The 19,160-nt window shown below is 31.9% G+C and overlaps 8 protein-coding genes and 1 non-coding gene across 9 annotated transcripts; 4 read left to right on the top strand and 5 right to left on the bottom strand. All coding sequences in view use genetic code 12, as the record gives it.

The window, feature by feature from the left end:
• Positions 1-28: 28 nt before the first annotated feature.
• On the bottom strand, positions 29-1,758 carry SAM51 (Sam51p). Its single transcript, XM_064883501.1, has one exon. It carries the CDS (start codon positions 1,591-1,593, stop codon positions 160-162), a length of 1,434 nt encoding a protein of 477 aa, XP_064741597.1. The 5' UTR covers positions 1,594-1,758; the 3' UTR covers positions 29-159.
• On the bottom strand, positions 1,759-3,223 carry THR1 (homoserine kinase). Its single transcript, XM_064883502.1, has one exon. It carries the CDS (start codon positions 2,986-2,988, stop codon positions 1,924-1,926), a length of 1,065 nt encoding a protein of 354 aa, XP_064741596.1. The 5' UTR covers positions 2,989-3,223; the 3' UTR covers positions 1,759-1,923.
• A 494-nt stretch (positions 3,224-3,717) lies between these two features.
• ERG11 (sterol 14-demethylase) lies at positions 3,718-5,733 on the bottom strand. Its single transcript, XM_064883503.1, has one exon. The coding sequence runs from the start codon at positions 5,369-5,371 to the stop codon at positions 3,785-3,787; it is 1,587 nt and encodes a 528-aa protein (XP_064741595.1). The 5' UTR covers positions 5,372-5,733; the 3' UTR covers positions 3,718-3,784.
• A 363-nt stretch (positions 5,734-6,096) lies between these two features.
• On the bottom strand, positions 6,097-7,515 carry HMS1 (Hms1p; the record flags this gene model as incomplete). Its single annotated transcript, XM_064880046.1, has 1 exon — positions 6,097-7,515. One exon carries the CDS (start codon positions 7,513-7,515, stop codon positions 6,097-6,099), a length of 1,419 nt encoding a protein of 472 aa, XP_064741594.1.
• A 2,995-nt stretch (positions 7,516-10,510) lies between these two features.
• Positions 10,511-11,947, top strand: RMT2 (protein-arginine N5-methyltransferase). The gene has a single exon (XM_064883499.1). The coding sequence runs from the start codon at positions 10,639-10,641 to the stop codon at positions 11,914-11,916; it is 1,278 nt and encodes a 425-aa protein (XP_064741593.1). The 5' UTR covers positions 10,511-10,638; the 3' UTR covers positions 11,917-11,947.
• On the bottom strand, positions 11,923-13,119 carry TFB3 (TFIIH/NER complex subunit). The gene is made up of 2 exons (XM_064880881.1): positions 13,074-13,119; positions 11,923-13,005 (listed from the first exon to the last, which is right to left on the bottom strand). The coding sequence occupies exons 1-2, from the start codon at positions 13,087-13,089 to the stop codon at positions 11,978-11,980; spliced, it is 1,044 nt and encodes a 347-aa protein (XP_064741592.1). The 5' UTR covers positions 13,090-13,119; the 3' UTR covers positions 11,923-11,977.
• A 173-nt stretch (positions 13,120-13,292) lies between these two features.
• Positions 13,293-14,761, top strand: RJT21DRAFT_117921 (palmitoyltransferase). The gene has a single exon (XM_064880880.1). It carries the CDS (start codon positions 13,361-13,363, stop codon positions 14,651-14,653), a length of 1,293 nt encoding a protein of 430 aa, XP_064741591.1. The 5' UTR covers positions 13,293-13,360; the 3' UTR covers positions 14,654-14,761.
• Positions 14,762-14,770: 9 nt separating this feature from the next.
• RJT21DRAFT_15870 (uncharacterized protein) lies at positions 14,771-16,456 on the top strand. The gene has a single exon (XM_064883500.1). It carries the CDS (start codon positions 14,796-14,798, stop codon positions 16,236-16,238), a length of 1,443 nt encoding a protein of 480 aa, XP_064741590.1. The 5' UTR covers positions 14,771-14,795; the 3' UTR covers positions 16,239-16,456.
• A 2,342-nt stretch (positions 16,457-18,798) lies between these two features.
• On the top strand, positions 18,799-18,879 carry RJT21DRAFT_t20. Its single transcript has one exon. It is a non-coding gene; the product is annotated as a tRNA-Lys (tRNA).
• The last annotated feature ends 281 nt before the right edge of the window (positions 18,880-19,160 follow it).

Below are 19,160 nucleotides of genomic sequence, written 5' to 3'. Positions count from 1 at the left end.
ACAGTGCGCTAACAAACTGACTGGATACATAATGAAACGTATGAATACACATAAATAAATAAATAAATATACATATACACATATATATATATATATATAATATAAATGCTAATACTTATATTTTTAAATAATGCTAATACTTATCTAAACACAGATTTATTAGAGAGATCTATTAGAACCACCTAAGGATACAGAGAATTGAAAACCATCCTTAATTCCAATCAGTTCACTACCAGGATCTGCGCCTAATCGTTTGGCAATAAAGTAGCCAATATCTAATTTAGCCCAATGATTAAAGTACCTTAATCCAAATCCAATATTTGAAGCTCCAGTATCATCTTCAAATATATTGTCAGATATATTAGCGAAAGATGATGTTAAATAAAATCTGATTGGATTTGGATCTGACCCTCCTAAACTAGAAGAATCACTTGATTTATGTATAAATGATGGAACTTTAGAAAAGAGGGTACCTTGTAATTTATAATATTGTAAACCTCCATTAGTATTAATTCCATTCTTAATGAATCCAGGAAATGAATCAATACCTCCTAAATAGAATCTATCGGAAATATGTACTGGAGTATTATTGGCTAAGGGGAAAATACTACCCACATCAAAATTTAATTTAGTAGTGATATACTCATTAAAAAATGTCTGATAATAGTTAGAAGTATATGATGTTTTAAAAAAACTAGCAATATTATTAGGATTTTGTTGCTCTTGATTAGATGCTAATTCAATTTCAACTTTTTGTTCAGTACCATTAATAGGGAAATTTTTAGTAATTGAATTTAAGTATGATACATTATTATAATCTATCTTTTGTAAAATAGATGATTTGAAATAATCTCCAGCAAAGAATTTCAATTCATCAGCTGCTGCATCTTCAATATTATGAAGAGTTCTTCTTGATAAAGTTAAACCTGTTAAAGATTGGAATTGAGTATTTGGAGAATATTGTAAACCAATAAGTCCTCCACTGACTCCATGAGATGATTGTTGCCAAGTTTGATTATTTTCTTGACTATGCAATATACTGAGTAAAAATTTATATGATGGGTTATTTAAACTTGCTAAACCAGTAAATTTTGTAAATAAATGATCATTAGGTTTATAAGGATTATAATTAACTCCTATATTAACTAATTCGGCATTATTATTAAAATTATTATTTAAATAATCTAAATTAACATTAAGATTATCTTGAGTATTATAATTAATAAATCCTTCATTAATATTTAAATTTATAGCTTTTAAATCAATAATTAATTTAGTAGAAATTGCCATTTCCTTATTATAATTAATAATATTATCAGGTACAAGGGCACTATAATTTGAATGAAGACTAACATTTATATCTTTAAATACATTGGTCTTTAATAATTTTTGTTCTGATTCATAAATTTGTTCTACAAGTTGTCCAAGTGTATAATCACTACGATCAACTAATGGACTTAATAACTTCTTAAAGAAATTTACCAGAAATGATTCTCCTCCATTGATTTCTACAGACGATAAATAAATTGGCGCTGTTTGTGATCTTTGGACAATCGATTCAGCCAACAATGTCGTCAGTGATAAATCACTCATTATCCTTAATTATATGATGTCTTTATCAATTGCAGTAATTTGACAGTGATGAAAATTGCTGATTTAATTGGTTGGGAGGGCTGGTCGTGCGCGTACCGCATGGCCCATTACCTCATTGGGACAGACTGCAAAAATGATAACAAAACTAGTAATTAAGTAACGTAATGTGTAGTATTTACATTAGTATAAGATTTGTAGTAGATTTAGTTGGTTGTAATTATATGTAGTGTTAACTGTTAAGTTATGTTAAACTAAAATAAAGGTATGTTAAATGATCCTACAAAACTCTCATCAATGACTTCTAATTTTATTACTTTTAGTATTTATATATTACACATCAGTCTCTACAATGGCTCCTTCATGAGCTAAATCTAATAACTTCCATGAACATTCTACACCAGCTGATTTGAAAATGGCAATGACAGCATCAGCAATTTGATCAAAGTTATCAGTAGCTAAACATAAAATTGTTGGTCCTGCTCCTGATAAACAAATCCCACATAAACCGGGATGTGTATCAGGGTTGACACTGGATAATACTTTAGTTAATCCTGGAATTAATCCTGATCTATATGGTTGATGTAATTTATCCTTCATAGCTTGATAAATAAGTTTATGATTAACTTCAGATTGGGTTAAAGCAGTAGTTAAAATGGCTAATCTCTGTAAATTATATATAATATCCTTTCTGGAGTATGAATCAGGAAGTACTTGACGAGCATCATCAGTAGATACTTCGAAATTAGGGATGATAGTTACACATTTAATGTGTTTATTGAAGTCATACTTAACATACTCTCCAATATCAACTGGTGGTGGAACACTAATATACTTTTCCTTAGGGGTAGTAGCTTTAGGGAGCACATATTCTAAGGGTACATTCACATGATCTTGATCTTCTGGTGAAAGATCATTAAGATATGATCCCACAAATCCTCCTAACATGGCAGCTGCAATATTATCAGGATGTCTTTCGATCAACAAACAATAGTCCAATAATCTTTGTTTGGATAATTTAAGTTCTCCAATCTCATTACCCAAAAGAATACCTCCCACAATAGCAGATGCTGAAGATCCCAAACCTCTACCTAATGGAATAGGATTATTAACATGAATAATAGTACCTTTTGGAAAACTATTAATTCCATTAGCTCGTAAGATATATAAGGCAGTTTGAGTTACAAGATTTTTATCTGATTCTAATGGTACCTTTTCAGCTAAATTTCCATCATATATCAATTTAACATTGTGAGGATCAGTACTCGTATCTTTTGATGAGTCTACAGTAACATTCAACGTTAAGTATAATTGCAAGCCAATACCAAGCACATCAAAACCCGGCCCGATATTGGCTGATGAGGCAGGTACCTTAACGGTGAACTGTCTGACTGTCATACTAATAAAATACAAGCACTACTATATAACGTATATAATACACTATACGTATAATAAATATGTATGTAATTTATAATATATTATAATATAATTAACTATGAGCTGTTAAGTAGAGAAGTGAAAAATGAATCATCGTTGAGATTTTTCTGGGAAATTTCCCCATTGGGAATCGGTTGCACATCGTATCATTACTAGTAAATACACTATATATATGATTAGAAGTAACGGTTATAAAGAATTATGGCTTCAAACTTGCATATATCTGTATGGCCTAATGTATGTACATTCTGATGGTATTTTCAGATGAGGTCTTACGTAATTTACCCTGGATTTCTTAAATCTCGTAGACAGAGTCCTAATGAGTCACTCGCTCATTGATAAAGATTTACTATACGCACTATAATAATATGCATCATCTATGTAGATGACATTTGCAAATTAAATATGTAGATGACATTTGCAAATTAAATATGTATATGTTAAGCAAATCCTATATGTCTATGTTAAGCAAATCCTATATGTCTATGTTAAGTAAATCCTATATGTCTATGTTAAGTAAATCCTATATGTCTATCTCAAGTATATGTCATGTAAATATGACACGGAGATATATATGCATATCCATTGTGATATACACAATAAGCACAAGTTATATGTACTAGTCATCAAATAATACGTTTATATTACTATATATTTATGATACATATACGATATATACAATATTTATCCTTATACAATTTTATCAGTATGTATTAATGTATTACGATTTATATGTTTCATATAATTAAATGTATCACTAGATGCTTGCTGTAGAACGTTTAGTCCATTTGATCTTAGCTGGTTCTTCAGGTAATGTAATCATCGAAGCAAAATCAATGTTAGGAACTTTTTCGGTAGTTAAAGTCCATTTTAAATTATATACAAATGTTGTCAAAATCGTTCCTAATTGGACGTAGGCAAATTGTTCACCAATACATCTGTGTCTACCTCCACCAAATGGTAAGTATGGAGAGGAAACTCCCTTAGAAATAGCTCCGAACCCATAATCAACAGTACCAGCATCTTCAGATACTGATGATTCAGCAGAAGTCCATCTATGAGGATCGAATTCTTCAGCATTTGGGAAGAATCTTTCAGAAGTATGAGTATAACCAGGACTAACTAATACATAATGTCCGGTAGGAACAACATAATTAGTATTTGGAATTAAAATATCTCTTTTAACTTTTCTAAAGATAGAATGTAATGGCATATGCAATCTTAAAGTTTCCTTAATTACCTTATTAACTAATGGTAATTCTTGTAAATCTTCATAAGTTAAATCATTAATATCACCACCCTTTTGATTTAATACTCCGGTAATTTCTTGATATAATTCTTCTTGTAATTCAGGCTTTTCACCTAAATGTAATAAGAACCAAGCAGAAGTAGATGCAGAAGTATGTTGACCACCCATTAAAATACCAATCAATAAGTTGGCAATTTCTTGATCAGTCATTTTAACACCATCTTTATAAGTAGAATGAGTCATTAATGAATCAATTAAATCACGTTTAGGATCAACATCACCAGTTTCTCTTCTTTTATTAATTAAACCCATATAAGCTGAAGAAATCTTTTGTTGAGCAGCATCACGTTTCCAATAATGAGGTAATGGTAAATTAGGGAATACAAAATTAATTGGTGTGAAACCTCTATCTAAATCTCCATACAATTGAGCAAAAGTAGAATCAAATCTCTTTCTCATTTCTTCACCTAATAAGGATCTAGAAGCAGTAAAAATAGTGATTTCTGGTTGGGTTTTCATAACATCGGCGATACCTGAAGTACGAGTTTTTAATTCGAATTGGTCAGAATCTACAAAATATTTTAAAATTTCTTCTCTGATTTTTGGAACATAAGTCTTAAAAGATTCTTTAGTTAAAGCAAATTTGGCAAATTTCTTTTGTTCCATTAATCTAGCATTTGGACAATCATATATGACCCCTTTACCAAATACAGGAGTAGTTAAATGAGTATAAGCTTCAGCAGCACTGACATCAGCTAATTTAGAATTAAATACAAATTCATGACCTTTAGGACCCAAATATACAGTCATAGTTTTACCTAATAATACAAAGGCAAACACATCACCATACTTTAAACGACATTCTTCAAAGAAATCATATGGTTTCATACCAAAAGTTACAGCTGATCCAAACCATGGAATCCAATGGAAAACTAATGGAGCACGATCTTTTCTTAATGAATAATAGAATTGATATACCAAATTATATACAAATGGTGCCAATACGATGATGGAGATCTGTTGACCCAAAGTCAAAGTTAAAAATGACTGATAAGTCTGAAGGACTAAGTCCGCAATAGAATCCACTACACCCATACTGAATGAATTTAAATGGAATTAACGAATGACAGTTAAGGATGTGAAAAGTTAGTGAACTACACTGACTTTTATAGTTTATTATACGAAGGAACGAGATACGAACTGTCTGACTCCTGACACTTCCGACAATAATGAACTGACACTAAGACAACTATGGATTACAAGGGTAATCGGAATGGTACTCTTTACCATTTGACAACTTTTTTTTCCACTTCCGTATAGTGTCGTATACAATCGCGTTATTTACCTATACGACAGTGATGTTTTCCTGCACATAATCCCCCACTTTCCTAATTGGAACACTCTACTTTATACTTATAGGTAACTCATGCCATGACAAAAACATCCCATTTGGTGTAAGACTCATGCCACTGACAGTTTACGCGTATTGAGGGTCTAATTAGGGGCAAGCGCATTACGATCGAATATTATAATGTAGCTTAGTTCGAATGTATTTCAGGAGGCTTTGGACTTGTTATAGGCTGCAGGCTGTGTAGGTCTCAGTAGACCACTGTATATATTTATATGTGTATGATAATAATAAATAACAAGGCCTTGGGGCCATTAATAAATAGGAGCTATATAACACTAAATCAAACTGAAACAAAACGTAAACAATATAATAAATAAAAAACAATCCCACCAGGGCCATAATAATTATAATTGCTGCAAAAAAAAAGCAGACCCAAATTAGGAAGAATTAAATAAATTAGTCAAACATTTCATCTTCTCTTTTCGTCATTAATCAAATCGTTATCTAACAGGAGTCCTAACATACGGGCCTTAGTCACAAGTTGACTATTTTCCAGTCTCATCTTATCATTTTTCATCTCTAAGAATTTGATGTATTCGATAGACTTGGCCAATATGGTTCCCTTGTTTAGTTTTCTAGCTGGTTCTAAACCTTCTAAATCAATAATATCATCACCCGCCTCCTCGTAGAGTCCACCGGAATTCATATTAAAATTTTCATTATCTTCTTCACTTGAATCCATCTCTTCTTCGTTACCTCCATTATCTTGTTTTAACATTTGTCTTTGCTTTCTTCTAGCTAAGATTCTTAATGTAGGTACCAGTTCTTGTAGTGCTGTGAATTTATCATTAATTTTATTTCTATATCTTTGCTCAATTACATTATGAGCAGATTTAACTCTTGGACGACCTGGTCCTCCCCCATTTTGTAAAGTAGTAGCAGATGAAGATGGTGATGATTCATCAAATCCGCTATAAGATGACTTTTTTCTACTATTGATGTTATTACTCTTTGTTTTATTCAATATTGGTTGCATTGGAGGGGGGATCGGTTGAAATTGTCCTGGTTGGTATACTTGTGTATTACTCCAAGGAGATTGGTTACTTGACAATGGAGATAAACTGGTAGAATCTTCTTCTTGTTTTATAAACATTTGTTGTTGTTGTTGTTGCTGCTGCTGTTGCTGTTGTTGCTGCTGTTGAATTAAATGTTGTTGATATAAAGATTCATTTTTTATAAATATATCATTATTTGGGGTACTGTTTGAACTATTAGCATTAGCAGTGGTTGTAATTGTATTTACATTATTTCTGGCATTGTTAACATTTAAAGGAGATGCCAATTCGCTAGAGTTGTACGTATTTATATACGTAATAGGAAATAAGCCATCTTGTTGATGTGCTGCTGCATTTCCATTATTTGGAGGACTATATGATTTGTTGGTATGAGCTGGACTCATTTCTGGAATATATTCATTCTGAAGTTGCGAATGTTGTGAATGATGTGATTGTTGTGGTTGAGCATTATTTTGGGGAGATTGTTGGTTGATTATAGGATAATTTATAGATTTCGAACGGTTGTTATAGGCTGAATTGGGGGAAGAATCATCAGATGATAATGAAGATTGATGACTTGGCACTTGTTGTTGTTGAGGTGGTGGGATTAATCCAAATTCAAAGTCTACGGGAAATGAACCATTGGCATCTTCTAAGCCTGCAGCACTCTCACCGAATGATTGGTTCAGATGTGTAGGATTTTGTAATTGTGAGCCTGTTTGTTGGGGTGGTTGGCCGACAAATCCTCCAGGCTGGAGTCTTTGTTGTTGGTTATTGTTTTTATCAAAGAGTGAAGTTAGAAAAGCATTGTAGTCGTTAATTTTGAAGGACATTTTAATGGATTATGACTGAGTTTCTTTCTACTTATATTTGTATTTTATTGGTATTGGATATTAAGATTCTTAAATGTACCGTTAACATGTATTATATACATATAATTGAGGAACAAAATCTTTTTTTTGTGATTCCGTATGATTTGAAAAGTCTATGTAAATCTATAGAAATACACTCTAAATTATGGTATTTAAGCTGTAATCGTTGTCAAAGGTAGTCTAGTTGAGTTTAAGTCTAATGAGTATTTAACAATTTCAAATTTATTGGATTTGACTTGTTAATTATGGTGAACAGAAAAGATTTCCTAAAAACTTTTTTTCTTATAAAAATTACTTGTACATTTTGGTTAGGATATAAGTAAAACTATATACTAAATATGGGGTGATGTTAATTTTGTGGATTAGGATCTATTCGCAGTTTAAAATTTATTTTTTATTTTTTTTTATTTTTTTTTTCTTGACCTTTTATTTTTTATACATATTTTTATTTTTTTTCTTTGTTTACTAACTATTAGTATACCGAAGCATATACCGGAGTTATATTTCACTGTACTCAATTATTAAGTGCTCAAACTGTGAGATAATGAAAATAAGCATGACGGATGATCAAATGGTATTAAAATTCTGGCTTAAATTCTGGGGCTTTTGAACGGCTTATCCAACCTAGTTTTCAATCGTTCCTCGGATAGTTCTCGACTATGAAAAATTAGATATGATAGTGATGATGATGATGATGATGAATGGCCGACCATATAGATAAGCACTAACTAACTTTTAATTTAGCCGCGGCTGTACGGTGATGTGATTGCTTTAGTTAAAGCCTTAAGCCTTACGTGTTGATTCTACATTTTGGTGATGTACTTTAAGTGAATCTTATGGAACCATTAAATCCAGCGCTAATAATATTGGGATCATTTCTAAACTGTTGAAGAAACCTATAATATGACTATATTCACTAAAATATTATAAGTGACTTTCCATTCTAATACATACAGATCTCGGCTTGGTGTTCCGTCTATAGAACATACTTTCAATATTAGACTAAGTCATCATCTGGACATTTGTAGTGCCTCGTAAATGCTAAATAAAGTTATTAGTAGAGTAAGACAGCTCTTTATTCTCTGACTATTCAGTTTAACACATCAGTTTAACTTTCGCTAATTTAGTCCACTAATAATCTGGTTAATAAACTGCAGCGTTCTCCTTAGTTCAGAACTCAATTCCGTTATTTTCTTGAAATTTATTAAAAACAAGGGTATCTTGGTTTTGGCGTGATAAATTTGCAGTTACGTAAACCTGGAGCTTCTTATTGGCCTTGGCTTCGAACATCGTGTGTGTGCAAGACGTCGGTCAATCAATGTGCATTAATAATTCCGCTAACCTAGAAGTTGCCGAAACCACAATAACGATATTGGTGTTTCCATGCGTTGGGACTGAAAATATCTGTAGAAAATTTTGAACCTTAAAATTGAGAGTATATTTTTAGGGGTAAATTTAATGTGTCAAAAAAAGAAATCAAAAACATACATAAAAAAAGCGTAATTATGGAAAGTTTACGTAACAATACAAGAAAAAAGTGAAGACTGACCAATCTGTAAAATGTTATATTAACCAAAGCAATATGGTATATACACAATGATCATCGAAGCTTAACTTAATTCTAGTATAATAGAAGGAATTCACATATTATTTCAAAAAAATATTTCAGGTTAAACTTTGAAGATGACTTCTACTATGACGAAAAAGGTAAGTCATGACAAAATCATACGATGTTTTTCTTAATTTCTAATCTATTTTTATTTTTTACCATAATTATTTTTATGCGCGCAAGCTTATTTTTTCTGCATAATATCTTGTCGATCATTCAAACGGCTGAAGTATTCAAGACGTTACCTTACTGTAACAACATCTTGCCACGTAAAACTTAGAACTTCTTAAAGAAGCTACAAAACGATTCTACGTATTTAGAAGCCCTTTCCATGAACAATAAGCATTTTGATGCGCATAACTGTACAAGCATGCACAAGAACGATTGCAAGTATGTTTTCGCATATGCTGCAAGTATTGAAATTATTCTCCTAAAGATACTTCTTAATTCAGTATAGCATTCCGTGGATTATGATTCGGTTAAGCACATTCACTGGTTATGATTTGTGGTATATCAAGTGGACATTTGATTATTTTCCGTATATAAAATAGTAAGCGCTATATGCACTCGTATCTAAAATTGATCCGTGTTTATTATACTTTCTCATCCGATAGTCATTAAAAAATAGAACCCTTGTTTTGTCTCATACTATAAACCACTTTGTATGATATTTATGAATTTAGCTTTACAGTCACACTTGTATTCTTTCCTTGTTCTTACTTATACGAACTAAACTTACAATAATGTTTTAGCCATCTTCGATCAAAAATAAACATCTGTTCATAGGTCAAGATCAGGCAAAAACAAAAGAAATATTGTAATTAGGTTTTATTCACTGCATTAATTTATATTCCTCTCCTGCTTACCATATCCTGGGGTTCCATTATTTAACCATTATGTCACTATTGTTTTTTTATTATTTTACGATTATTTTATGCTTGTTTTACTTATGCTCAGGAGCTAATATTTTTAATCTTGTTTCTTGTAAAATTTTCAACCCATTTGATTCAACCTTATACTTGAAATCATGCGATGACATATATTGAATGTGATCCCAAATTTTACCATCATGAGCCATTATTATCCAGTATTCCACTCAGAAACCATGTTCGATGCATCAGAATGCCTCTTACAGACTTGCGCTCTTCTGTACATTCAAAACCATGTAGACTTGAAATTCCAATGCATTTAAATAGAATTAGAATTGCCGTATATTAAAGCGGTAACTTTAAGCTTGATTATATATTCCACTATGTGTAAGGAATCATATAATACATATTCGTTCAGAATATCGATAACTCGATTCAGTATTAATTGCAAAAAAGAAGCGCACTGAAAAATGGAGAAGCTCATCCGAAAAAAAAATTATCTACCGAAGGCTTCATTATACCACTGCTAGACAAACATATGAGCAAGCTATAGTGGAGTCCCCTTAGAAATTAGTACCTCCCGTAGTCACAGTAACTTCCGCTAATATGTCTGATTTACACGATCTTTGTAAGTTTCCCACCAGACCTATTGATGGTCTGTATGTTCAACAGCTTAGGCACTACTTGAAGAATGGTATACCAGCTACATATACAGTTGAAGAAGCCTATAAGGTGTTGAACAATATAGAGGAATCTGAATTGGAGTCTGATAATATAGAACCAGCAACCACCACTACCCCTTTACATTTAATCTGTCAGCACGTTCCAAAGGACTTGACCAATGATGAGTTAAGCATTGTACAAGAGATGATCAGCACATTGTTTGAATATGGTGCTGGATGGTGTTTTACTGATATTAATAACAATACTCCTGGTTGTATTTTAATTGAAAGAGGATTTCATGACTCTCCTCTTTATCAGTTAATTCTTGATGCTGGGGTAAGAGCCGAATTGTTATTACGAAAGGTATCTGAATATGATATGGAATTCATAGATGAAGAAGAAGTAGCTTTACAGCACGATGAAGAAGTACCTCAACCAGAATCTATTGAGGAATCAGTTAAAGATATCGTGGAAAATCCAGTTAAAGAGATAGATGATGCTCCAGATGCGCCATCTCAGAATCAACAATCATATTTAAATACTAAATTGGAGTATGTGGACAATGCACTTATAACCAAAGACCGTAAAGATGGAGTAATGATGAGTTGGGAAACCAATTTGATGCAACTAGGATGTGATTCCTTATTCAAGGGAGCCATAATCGAAGGATCTGAAACTGATTCCGAAATCAATGTCTTGAACATTGGGTTTGGAATGGGTATAATTGATACTATGATTCAACACCAATCACCTACTAAACATTATATATGTGAAGCTCATCCTGATGTACTTAAGAAATTAAAGGATGATGGTTGGTATGAAAAGCCAAATGTAGTTATCTTAGAAGGCAGATGGCAAGATCAATTGGATGCATTGATGTCACAGGGAGTATTTTTCAATGGGATATACTACGATACATTCTCAGAGCACTACAGTGATATGTTAGAATTGTTTGATTATATCGTAGGATTATTAAAACCTTATGGTGTCTTCTCATTCTTTAATGGGTTAGGAGCCGATAGACAAATCATCTATGAAGTCTATAAGAAATTGGTTGAGATTGATTTAGAGAATTACGGTTTGAAAGTCACTTACACCAACGTTCCTGTTCCTAAAGAGACTTTACAAGAGAATGATAAATCTGTATGGGATGAAGTTAAGAGATCTTACTGGTCATGTCCCGTATACTATCATCCTGAAGCCAAATTTATAGACATATAATATAGAACTTGTATATATTAGTTAATTAAAATGATAACTATGATTACATATTTATACTAAACTAAACAGCATCCACCTTTTGAGGTCGTTTCTCTTGATCTATGATACATCCTAATCCTATGAATGCTTCATCCAAAGCACGTTCGTATACAGTCGTTAATCTCCAGCCAGCTCCCAAGTATTCCTTACTCTTGGCTAATTTGTTCAAGTAAGGATCATTATAACTATCACTAATATGATGTTCTATATCCATTAATTTATCAATTTCTGTCGGTATAGGTAATAAACTATATTGCTTATGTAAATCTCTATCCCCTTGAAATGGTGTAAAAGGTACTTTACTCGCAGCCAATTGTTGTTCGAGTAACTTCTGTTGATATATAGGATTAAATTGATTCTCTAATTGGGAATTAATCTGTTGTAATTGTTCTTTACGTAAGGTAGCACGCTTAGAAGCATTAGCACGTTGTTTCTTAATAATTTCTTGAGCACTTGCAGTAGAATTCGAACTGGCTAATACATCCAATAATTCTTGTTGTTGTTGTTTTTGGTACTCTAAATCTTCTAATTCATGTTGTTTCTCAACCTTTAACTTCTCTTGTTTTAATCTTTCCATGGCTTCCTTATATTTGTGAGCATCAGCATTCTTCTGACTTTCTCGAATATTCTTTTCTAATATTTCTAATTTATGTTCTTGTTCATATTTATACAATTCTGCTTCAGTCTTTTCTCTATCTTCTCCATTATTTAATTTGAAGATAATCTCTTCAATGGTTTCCAAATATTTATTATATTCTTTTAAATCCTCAAAATCTTCTTCTGTCTTATTATAAATGGCTCCAACTTTCTTTCGTATATCGATCTCTCTTTCAATAGCCAAATCATCAAAGATTTGCTGTTTGAATTTATTCTTTCTCAAGATTTTACCACAATTTTGATATGGACATGGTGCTGGACCTAATGAAAAGATACGATCTACACATGATTCACATATCCTATGATAACATTCAGGATTTACAAGGAAATTCATATTAGGAGATAAGTACTTATCGGTCTTACAGATCGGACACATGTCCTGAGACCTATCATCTAAATGGAACATGTTAGTAAAAGTTCCACTAATTCTCTTTCATTACTATTGACTATGCTTTACATACCTTCTAGAATCACCATTATATCTGAAGATTTATCTGTATTAATGTATTTCTAAGCAAATGACTATTGAATTTATACGGTGATTGATATTCCGGCATGTAGTCACTGGAGCAGAGACAGAGACGGATGTCGTCGTCATTTTTTTTACCTTCCCAAGCAATGTCGCACGGGCCAGATGTGAGACATTATTAATGGCAATTGTAATTGTATGAACTCTATATATAACTATATACAAATAGCCACAAAGAAGTCAAGTCTAGTCTAGTCAATGACTGAAATAATATGACCAATGATCTTTGAAATACCGGGGGCGAATAACAAGTTAGTACAACTCATTGTGCCCATACTAGTGATACTAGGTTTAGGGTACTATGATTTTGTTTCATGCTATTCATTAGGGTATCAACAAATTTATAAGTATCATTCACATGGAGTAGCTATTAGTCTATGGGTATTGGTAGGATTCATAGAAGTTACATTATTTTTATATTGGATATTGATATTTATTATTGGACCTGGGAAGGCACCTAAATTAGCACCATTTGATATTTATAATGAACATTCACAAGACCTAACTACTTTACCAGATATTTTCTTATGTGATAAATTTGGATATCCATATTATAATTCTCATACAGATTCATTAACAATACCAAGATCGTTCTATCTGAAACATACAGAATATATGGTTTTAAAATATGATCATTACTGTCTTTGGATAGGATCTGTCATTGGAGAAAACAATTATTTATTCTTTATGAAATTTATGATTTGGTTCTTTTTACTTTTCTTTGTACCTTTAATATATTTGATAAGGTATGTCCCTTCTCAAATTTCTCGAGAAGGTGAAATTAATCATAATTTTATACCTATGTTTATTTTTTGTGGATTTTGGCTTATAATGATTGGTGCTTTATTTGGAGTACATTTTAAATATGTATGCATCAATATGACAACTTTTGATGAAATCACAATGACTCAAAAGAAGATATATAGACGTTGGAAATATAATAGTGAATCTTACAAGAAGAGTCATCGCAAGCCTAGAAAGGAAAATGGGAAACGATTTGTAAATATTAAAAAGGATAATTTACGATTAGTAGTTCAATTCGATATAGAAGATCATCCTTACAATATGGGATTTAAAAAAAATTGGATTAATTTAGTTTTTAATGGGAATAGAAATCATGGCCTTGATTCAGAATTTTACACTGGCAATAAATTGGCATATACATTCCTTATACTCTTGATACCATTTGTGGATATACCAATTGCATTTAAAAACCGTACGACAATTGCCTCCATTGAACAAGTAGATCCCGAATCCAGATACTCAGAATATAAACGAAATTCTAGCACAATAAATCCCGATTTCTTACAATCTTTATACAGGAAAATTGAATACAAAGATTGTTACTTGGCCCAATACTTATCCCCAGAAATTCTTGCTACTTATACAAACCACCGATCTAAAGTGGAAGTCTCTGATGACGATGATAATTATAATGAGCCTAAGGCTGCCCCTTCACTGGATAAGAATAGTCCACTGACAAAGACTACTGTACTGGACGACCCTATATAACAAACTCCTTCTTCTTCTAAATAGTCACTATAAATTTTTAGCACCCAAATTAAGTTATGGTGCTTATGTGCAGGTCACTCTATATTAATAAATTTATTTCTTTGACTATCTACACTGATTTGTAAGTCTCCAATAGACACTAATGAACTTTGTAGGGGAGATTGTAGAGCATGAATTTGAGACTCCTGTGGCACCTGTTGCTGTGGAGAGTACTGGATTCCCCAGTGTTGGAAAATTAAAGGAAAAGAGGGTGTCTCGGTGGAAGCAAAGAAAGCATCAAGAGATGGAGGCATCACAGCCATCACAGCCATCACAGCCATCACAGCCTAAGCCAGAGGAAGAGTCACTAAGTGAAGCGGAAAAGATACATCGAGAAAATGTTGATCGTATGGCGAAAATGTCAGCTGAAGAGATTCAGAGTGAACGAGAAGAATTATTCAATACTTTGGATCCCAAGTTAATAGAGAGTTTACTTAAGAGAACTCAGAAGCGAAATCAGAAACAAGAGCAAGAGCAAGAACATGAACATTCTCATGATGAGCACCATGTGCATGCAGAAGGATACAATGGCTGGATTGGTGGTATGAGGACATCTCAGGGTCTTACTGATATATCACATCTCGATAAAGAAGATGTTGATAGAGCCCTCGGAGTTAACAATCTCACTTTAGAAGATCCTAATTCTGATAAAAAGGCTGTCACATTTGGTGAAGTAACTACCATAGATTATAAAGATTTAGATGAGAATATAGAACTAGATCCTAATGGATGGGAAGATGTTACAGATATTCAAGAAATGATTCCAAATATGCCAGCTACTAATCCAGAAGATGAAATCGCACCCGAAGATTATCAATTAGTTAATGATGACGATTTAGAAGATGAAAAGATAGGAGTTCATTTTACCAAGCCAAAGGCCAAACATGATGATTTGGATTTGAACGATCCGGACTTTTATGAAAAGTTGCATGACAAATATTATCCTGATTTACCAAAAGAGACTGAGAAATTATCTTGGATGACTAAACCGTTACCTAAACAAGTTTCTACAACTTATGAATCAATATCAGACATGAGATTTGATTTTAAAGGTGACTTGATTCAGTTAGAGAATGAAGTCAATCCAGAAAAGGAAATCCCTACGTATATGGGATTACATCATCATTCTGAAAATCCTCATTTAGCAGGTTATACTTTAGGTGAATTGGCTCACTTATCTAGATCAGTAGTGCCAGGTCAAAGATGTGTAAGTATTCGTACTTTAGGTAGAATCTTGCATAAGCTAGGATTACATAAATATAGTATAGTGCCTATTGAAGAAAACAAAAACACTAACCCCGAAGATGAATTTTTTAATGAGAGCATGAAAGAATTGGTTAACAGTTTTGAAAATATGATGTGGGATTTAATAGAGGAGCTTAGAATCATTGAAACATTACAACAAGCTTCTGATGAAAAAGTTACTAGTAATCTTTCAGTAAGAAATTATGCCATTGAAGCGTTATGGTTATGGAAAAAGGGTGGAGGTAAACCAGTGGGTACGAAAAAGAGTGAAGAACAAGAACTTCTAGAACAAATAGCTTAGAGTATATAGAGAAAATGTAAATAACCCATTGATGAATTAGTAGTTAACTATAGTAGTTAACTATATTGTTACTAATTCTGGATAATAAATAAGTCATTCAGCTCAGATTATAGATAACCAATAAACAGGAACTCAATTAGTCTAAGGCATTACCAAATTCACTAGATTCAGAACGAAACTAGCAAATGTATAAGTATCACTCCAGATCAAGAGAATCCCCTGATGTTAATTGGGAGTACAGAACAAGCAAATATAAGTTATCTTTGGCATTCAAAACGAATACCCAATCCAACTTAACAGCCATATCCCAACAATTATATCCATCTGAACCTTAACGAATGACAATAAGGGTATTGATATGATTATTCTTCGCATGATGACACATTGAACCGATGGATCTGGAAATGATAAGTTGATTAAACTTGTATCGGACAACTTAAGTATATGCGTGACAGTACTTACAGCATGAAGAGGTTTCATATAGTAAACGTGTATTGATATATATAGTTGAATGGGAAGATGATGATGGGTTCTGTTTTAAAAGTTTTTCGGTTTTTTTTTTCGGACACCTTCTCGTTGCGCTTACTGCAAAACTTTCAATCGCACAAGACATTATGGAGCTGTAAGTCTTTGATCTTAGTAAGTCTTGCTTTACCATCGTAGTATCTGAATAGGTAGCTTGTAAGGTGAAGAAGAAATCTTTAACAGTAAATGCTTTTAATAGAAATCTTTTAATAGAAATCTTTTACTAGAAATCTTTTAAAAACAATAAACTAAAATACTACTCTTACATAAAACTTCAGCGCTTATTCTATATTGAACAATGGACAATGTAAAGTTAACTAATCATTTAGAGATATTTACAATTAACTACAATAAATGATTGATGTGAATAACTTTTAAAGTAAAATATTAATGTACAAATTATACAATGGTGTAGTTATTTGCTAAAATAGTAAGTAATAACCTATATTCAAATAAAGATGTTATTTTTTATAGAAACCAACGAGGAAGTCGAACCTATACAAATATTCAAAAGGAAAAGACAGACAGCATTTAATATCTTCAGTTGATTTAATTGAGAAATATAAACTTATTGGGTAGCTGTAGAGAAGTGAAACAGTCTTCAACAGCAGCATTTTTTTCCTAGGTGTTCTCAAAAGATCCACTCCAAAAATGATTAAAGCTAGGTATGAAATATCAAAAGCATATGAGAAGAACTTGAAACATATGAACTTCCACAATTCTGTAAAATAAGAGATGTATATTACTACCTTTGCCAATAAATTTGTAATATTTTCAGCTCAAGTATCCGGAGAGTGAGAAGGAGGAATAGAAGAGGTAATTAACGCAAGAAACTTTTTTACAGCCAAAATGTCACATTTGGATACGCTCAAGTTGAATTCAGCTAAATAGAATAAGTAAACGCATTTGAATGTCTTGAAACACGTATACTTTTCATTTAAAACGTTCAAGTTAATTAAAACAGAAAAGAGTAACCCTACTGAAAATCGAACTATTTCATATAAATTTAGTATATTATAAACGAATAAAAGGGAAAACAATCTTTACAAACCTATAGAGGAATGTAGATGGCGTATATATATTCATATGATTTCCTAGATAGTAAGTAATAACACATATAATCTAATAAAGATGGTAAGTAAATTAGGAGGTTTCTATTTGCTTGAATAATACATTGGAGTAACTGTTAATAAACTTTCGTTAAACAGCTATGGGAAATTAAAAAAATTGAAGTGTGAATTTCGCAAATATATATAATATTTTCAAATATTTTAAAGGGGATACCTCTTTGACACACTCAGATCACACATATTTAAATTGAATTTAGCTGTCTATAATAAGCACATTCATGTAATATTAGAATCTTTTCAAACTTATTCAAATACAAATCAAGATTATCTGGCATTTGAAATTGATTAAAGACAAGAGAACGTAAACGAGGAACAGAAATATTTGAAATAATTAAAAGTATTTTTATTCTTTCTAAACTTAAAATATCCTAGAATTGTTAATACATGTACCAAATAACAGCTTAAGCAATTGGTATAATAGTATTTCAGTTAAATCGAGAATCACATCTCTTCATTAAAATTACTTCACTAACTAAACGGAAATACTCTAAGCTAATAATATTATTCAGTGTTTCAGAATCCCTTAATGATTTATTCTTAGGAATTATAGTACAAAGTCTCTCGTATGCTATAGATCTTATACAATGGACCGCTAATGTCCTTGTAATTTAGGACTTAATATTTGAATGCTTATGTACAATAAATTATTTTAAAAATTAAAGCCAATTTTTAAGAAAATATAAAATGCGTAGTCAAAGATCTTTCTTAAAAGAGTAAACTATAGATAAATTAATATATTATCAGTTAAAGATAATAAATTAGCCTTTACTAAACTTTTCCATAGCTTACAGTAAAATTTCTACAGAATTCTTAAATTTAATTTGGTAGCGCCGGAGAGTCACGTGACAATAAACGTGATATTGTGTGTGCTGCACAAAAGTAGCATATTTAAGAATTGTACAAGAGCCTGGCTAGCTCAATCGGTAGAGCGTTTGACTCTTATGTTAGACATCAAAAGGTTGCGGGTTCGACCCCCGCGTCGGGCTTAATAAAGCTCGAACACGAATTCTGAGCCTCTTGTACATTTTTTTGTATTTTTTGTAAATGATTGACTATCTGTTTGTTTTAATTACATATATTGCAAACGTTCAATTACAATAGTACTGCTATTGTGCCAAAGAACTTTTTTTGCCAAGTTTAATTTCTGTATTGCCAACCTTTTTGGGCATCATTTTTGGAGATTTCTTTTCTTAGGCATAAGTCTTTTCCCAAATGGCTCTCTTTCTAAATAATCAGATATGTATTCTCTATAACTAGATTCTTTATT

Source organism: Scheffersomyces amazonensis, assembly GCF_036850825.1.
Source record: "Scheffersomyces amazonensis strain UFMG-HMD-26.3 chromosome Unknown RJT21scaffold_1, whole genome shotgun sequence".
NCBI classification, from domain to species: Eukaryota; Fungi; Ascomycota; class Pichiomycetes; order Serinales; family Debaryomycetaceae; genus Scheffersomyces; species Scheffersomyces amazonensis.
This window is presented reverse-complemented; position numbering and strand designations above follow the sequence as displayed.